This window comes from Eucalyptus grandis, chromosome 1 (assembly GCF_016545825.1).
Source record: "Eucalyptus grandis isolate ANBG69807.140 chromosome 1, ASM1654582v1, whole genome shotgun sequence".
Classification (NCBI taxonomy): domain Eukaryota; kingdom Viridiplantae; phylum Streptophyta; class Magnoliopsida; order Myrtales; family Myrtaceae; genus Eucalyptus; species Eucalyptus grandis.
In genome coordinates this window covers 20816119-20821074 of record NC_052612.1, presented here as the reverse complement: position 1 = coordinate 20821074, position 4956 = coordinate 20816119, and the positions used below count along the sequence as shown (strand labels likewise).

At 40.2% G+C, this 4956-nt stretch overlaps 1 protein-coding gene across 3 annotated transcripts; it reads right to left on the bottom strand.

Annotated features, from left to right (window-relative positions):
• On the bottom strand, positions 1-3985 carry LOC104433144 (GDSL esterase/lipase CPRD49). 3 transcript variants are annotated; one of them, XM_018868967.2, is made up of 7 exons: positions 3807-3985; positions 2549-2626; positions 2135-2275; positions 1753-1832; positions 1521-1670; positions 690-832; positions 1-193 (listed from the first exon to the last, which is right to left on the bottom strand). In XM_018868967.2, exons 1-6 carry the CDS (start codon positions 3915-3917, stop codon positions 694-696), a joined length of 699 nt encoding a protein of 232 aa, XP_018724512.1. In that variant the 5' UTR covers positions 3918-3985; the 3' UTR covers positions 1-193; positions 690-693. The 3 variants fall into 3 exon arrangements, with proteins under 3 accessions (XP_018724512.1, XP_018724511.1, XP_018724513.1); XM_018868966.2 differs by lacking the exon at positions 1-193 and having other exon boundaries at positions 266-832; XM_018868968.2 differs by lacking the exon at positions 1-193 and having other exon boundaries at positions 266-832; positions 1753-1829; positions 3807-3984.
• Between the last annotated feature and the right edge of the window lie 971 nt (positions 3986-4956).

Sequence of the window (4956 nt, the reverse complement as noted above, 5' to 3'; positions counted from 1 at the left end):
TATAGTTGACATACTTAAAACTTCAATTGATATATCAGAATTGGAACGTAGAAAAACTATATAAGTATGATAATGCGTCGGTATATCTTTTCGCTACTTGTTCAAATCTATTCAGCAGAGCATGCACGGCGCAAGGACGCAGGCGCAAAGCCAGTTCCTTCTCTTTCCGTTACTCTAACGGCTAGCATTAAACCTGCAAAATTCTATGGTCTCCATGAGGAAAGGTTGGACAAAAAGCACAAGCAAACTGGTTTAGGCAAGCTGGTTCGGGGGAAGCAAATGATTTAACTGGTTCTAGAATAATCCAAGGCTCTTCCTTTGCTTGCCTTGTCTGAAAGCTACTATTTGTGTACATTGTTCATGAACTAAAAGGTAAATCCTATTGTGGCCTGAACTAGGGGGCATCAGGCATGTCAAAGCTGTGCCAGGTTCATCAAATGTAAATTATGGACAAAATGCTTGGCGTCAATCGTCAGTTTCTCCGTTCTTTGTGCTTATTTCTTTATGCTGGCCAAGAGAATACAGATCCAGGAAGGGGCACAGATTAGGAGGACAAAATACCACATTGAAAAAAGTTGAAATCGCTCTGCTCCTTGCTCTCAAAGTGTTTCTCTAGTATTTACTACAGGGTTACTTCTGTGGGAATTGCTATCCAACAGGTTCACGTTCGTCCTGCCATTGGGACCTACCGGGTCAGTAAGGTGAATCCTCCCCGAATTCAGTGGGCATCGACTCCCAATAAAGACTCGGTTTCCAGTCAGCCTCTTTGAGAACTCTCAGTATTTCCTCCACCACGATCTCACTTCCCTCTGGGGAGAAATGGATGCCGTCCCTGCATAAAAAGGATCAGAGATCATAGCTTTCAGCCAAAAGCGAACTGAGATACCATGCACAAATCCAGTTGATCTATTATTAGGATCAAACATGTCTCGTCCATTTTGGTGCTCACAACTGATTGAGGGAAAACTGAAAGTGAGCTGATTTCAGGCTCCGTTACTTGCTTGCATTGGGGACATCGTTTGATCATGCACGTCAAGTTAGGAGGTCGTAACAAAGTCTAATGAATAGGTCTTGTTTGAAATGTGGTGGAATCTGAACAAGGGGTGTTCTCAACACAACATTAACTAGTTGCAGCTAACCAATCCTTGGACATAATCAGATGAATTATTTGAGAAGCAAATCATACTAGTGAAAGCTCTGATATGAAGAGCTTCCGTTACCTAAAGAAATTAAACACTGCCTCACAAACTAAATTTGTAGTGGTTGGTTTCTGCAATGCAAAACCATTGCTATTCTATGAGCCTGTCAATTGCTGAGAAAGGGGTGTTATCAGTTAAGAGCACTGACACAGCTTTAGAGCCTTTCTTTAGAACAAGTTTAGATTAATTTTAGAATGGTATTGAGGTTTTTTATTTGATATGCATATACAGAAGTTTGAACTGGAATGGTTGAGGTAACCCTGTTTATTCTACTTTTTCTGCATCTCTCAATCCTTTTCATGTGTTTCTAAGCAAACTTACGTAAAGCATGCCGTAGCCCAATCATCCCTCTTCTGCATTGCAGTCCACAGATCAACAGCCTTGATGTTCATCTCCCTGCACAGCTTTATACAGGCCTCCGAGTATACTCGGCACAAGTCATTTGTTCGCCTTAGTTCTTGATTCTTATCGCTGATCCCAGGTATAAAGTTCTATCAGAATTCAACAGGCAAAACAGACACTAAAAAAGTATGAGAAATTCAAGATAACACACCTCCAAGATTCACGAATTTTCTCCTCATTGACAGGTGGAGCACTAAGAAAAATGACGCGCGTACAATCCGACAGGCTCTGCTAAGAAAGCATGACAGCTTTAGAATTTGTCTCAAGCAGAGGAAAAGAGAGATTTTCTTTTTGGGATAATAATAAAAGGCTCGATGAGTTGTATCTCTTGAGCTCTACAGTTTATTAGTTTACATCACGCGTTAGTCTACTCTCTGTGGTGAAAGTAAGCATCAGTGCACAATGGTGACTATGAGAAACCTCGAAAAAGAATGTCGCTCTCATAAGTCGCTCGCACCTCTTTGCTTATGATGCACTCGTTCAAATCATTCCCTAATATTGTCATCAACAGACAATTTAATCATCTATTCTACCTTGAGATATTTGGCAATCTTCCTCATGTTCTCGACATACTCAGGAAGCGGTACATGAGGGCCAAGACCAGATGGGTGAGGCCGCATTGAGTCATTTCCGCCAAAATAGACAATCACCAGGGATGGTTGTGTAGCTGCATCCTAGCATTGAGGTAGTTACAGAAATTTAGCCGCAGATTCTTTATTAATTGACACTAGACCTAAAAAATAAGAAACCTTGATGATCACGAGATGTGATCTTAAGAACATAAACTAGACATCCTCCACAAACAATTGCTGCTAAAGCTTTTCAACAAGCAGCCCCATCTGTAGACAATGCTGATGAGCAAACGATGTATCTACAAGCAAAATGCCGAAAATGTATAATTTCAAGAAGGGCAGAAAATATTAAGAGCCCAAAGATTTGAGTGATACCTTTGGAAACACTTTTTCCAGGACTTCAAGAGCGAGCCTCGAGTTCCATCCGGAGTACCCCCTCAAGATTATGTCTGCCTGCAGAATTCACAGCTTCTCTAGTATTCCAGACAACCAAATGAAATAAGGATTGAAACTTGAATTCCAAACTGGAAAATTTTCACCATTGCTTCAAATCTTTGATATCTTCTGTTAGGTTTTCAGTTAGTATGTTCATCGGTACGGTTCGCTTTTGATTCAAGACAATTTTCTGAGTCTATCTACAATCATTCATAGCTGGTTTCTTTTTTTCCCAACCTTGTGTTTGGCAAATTAACAATTTCTTTTTGAGCAGCATTTTAACAAACATTTAGGATCTATCACAACAATGAGGCTCGTGAATGGCAGCTTTTCAACTCCAGAGTACAAAAATTCACTCATTTTGACCAACAAGGTCCCCATCACCAATATGCAATTGGATGTGGTAGCAAAGGATCACGACCTTCATGTTCCCACATCAATTGGGTCCGAAGTTTGAAACTTTTAGGACCGATATTCATGCCATCTTCAGACTAAAAAAAGGTTCATTTGTTTGAATGAAAATATTAAAAAAATAAATTAATAGAAACAGGGTTATATCGTAAAAATTATTTTTTTATTTCGCGTTGCATGGGTGACAATTATTCATCGAAAATTTGTGAAACCTCGGCAGAGCTCCCCCGACAGTTCTTTCCACCGCGATTCCATCATCCACGGAGCATGTCCGTGTAACCTTTTCTTGATCTTCCAATGCCGCTAAACGCAACCTCCATAAATGGAAAGAAGAACGGGAAAAAAAAAACAAGGAAAAGCATAAAAATGAAAAGGTGTTGCATGATTTGATCAGTCGCAAAACCAAGATACGATCGATGGATATTTTCCGCCGGGCGTGCGCTGGTCCCGCCGCCACCGTCGCAGTGGGAATCGATGCGCCCGTACTGAGGTAAGAAAGAAAGAAACTGCGGGAGGGAGGGAGCTTGAAGTGACCCACGTAGACAGGACATCGGAAACTGCGCAGGAATTCTGTCCCGCGACGCGAGTTCGCGATGACGTTGAACTTTTCCCTCTACCCATAAAAGAAAATCCCAGAAAAGACCGACCCCAGACCATACCCATCATTAATCTCTTCCTTCGTCATCCTTTCGGAAAGAAAAAGAAGAAAAAAAAATGCAAGAAAGCAAGAACAGTGGAAATGGATACTCAACGAGGAGGACAAGGAGGAAGGGAGGAAGAAGAAGACCTCGCGGGCGTACAGGTCGGCGAGGGAAGCGCCCCATCCTCCGTCGCCGAAGCTGAACTGGACTATCGACGAGCCGAACAGCACGAACTGCGGTCTCCCCGGTCCGACCATCTCTCTCTGTTTCTCTCTCGTTCTCTGCTCGTCTCTGCTCTGGTTTCGAGAATGACAAAAAAATATGCTTCGTGAGCACGCCACTTTGGCAGTCTTAAATAAATTGTTTTTTTTTTTATCGTTTGGTATGTATTAAAAAAAAAATTGGTCCACGCACGACAAGACTTTATTTGTACGGCATGCATTCATTTAATAAATGAGATATGGAAAATTAGCCGTTAGATACGACAAAGATATCAACCATTTTTTTTTTTGTAAAGACAAAGATATCAACTTTTAATGAGAATATCATCACGACTCTTTTTTTTTTCCTTTTTTTGTCATAATGTACTCTTTTGACTTGGAAGAGTAACTTTACATGTGTTATCATGCCGCCACATGTTAAAAATGAGATTAACTTATAAACTCTGGTAGGCTTGATTAGTACTCTTTTGACGTGGAAGAATAACTTTATATGTGTTATCTCGTCGTAATAACTTTACACGTATTATCATGTCGTCACATGTTAAAAATGAGTTTAACTTATAAACTCTGGTAAGCATGATTATCATTTGCCTAAAACATATTGATCTATACATGGAAGGAGAGCGCTTAACTACGTGTCATTAAATTGTGTTGTAAATTTATTGATTCATCATATTAGGTCATCCACTATTTGTACCATTAACATTTAAAAAAGTAGAGAGGAGGAAAGTGGTGATAAAAGAATGGAATATATACATCAATTTGCAGAAACCGCTCTTTTTTTTTTTAATCGGTCTTACTTTAATTCTCACTCTTAGACTTTTTACTCTGCAAGGAGTGGGAGTTGAAACCTACTCCTAAAATTAAATCGTCCCCACCCTAACCCTCTTGAAAATGTGGGGATTTGAACTCCCCACCCCCCTTCTATGTTAGAATGGTGGCCATTAGAGCAAATCCCAATAGTTAGCGACCACTCATTTGCCCTAGTGGCTAGCGACCACTCATTTGATAAGCACTTTTAAAAATGCATTTCCAAAATTTCTTTTATACTCAAAAAGTAGGTGCATAAAGAACG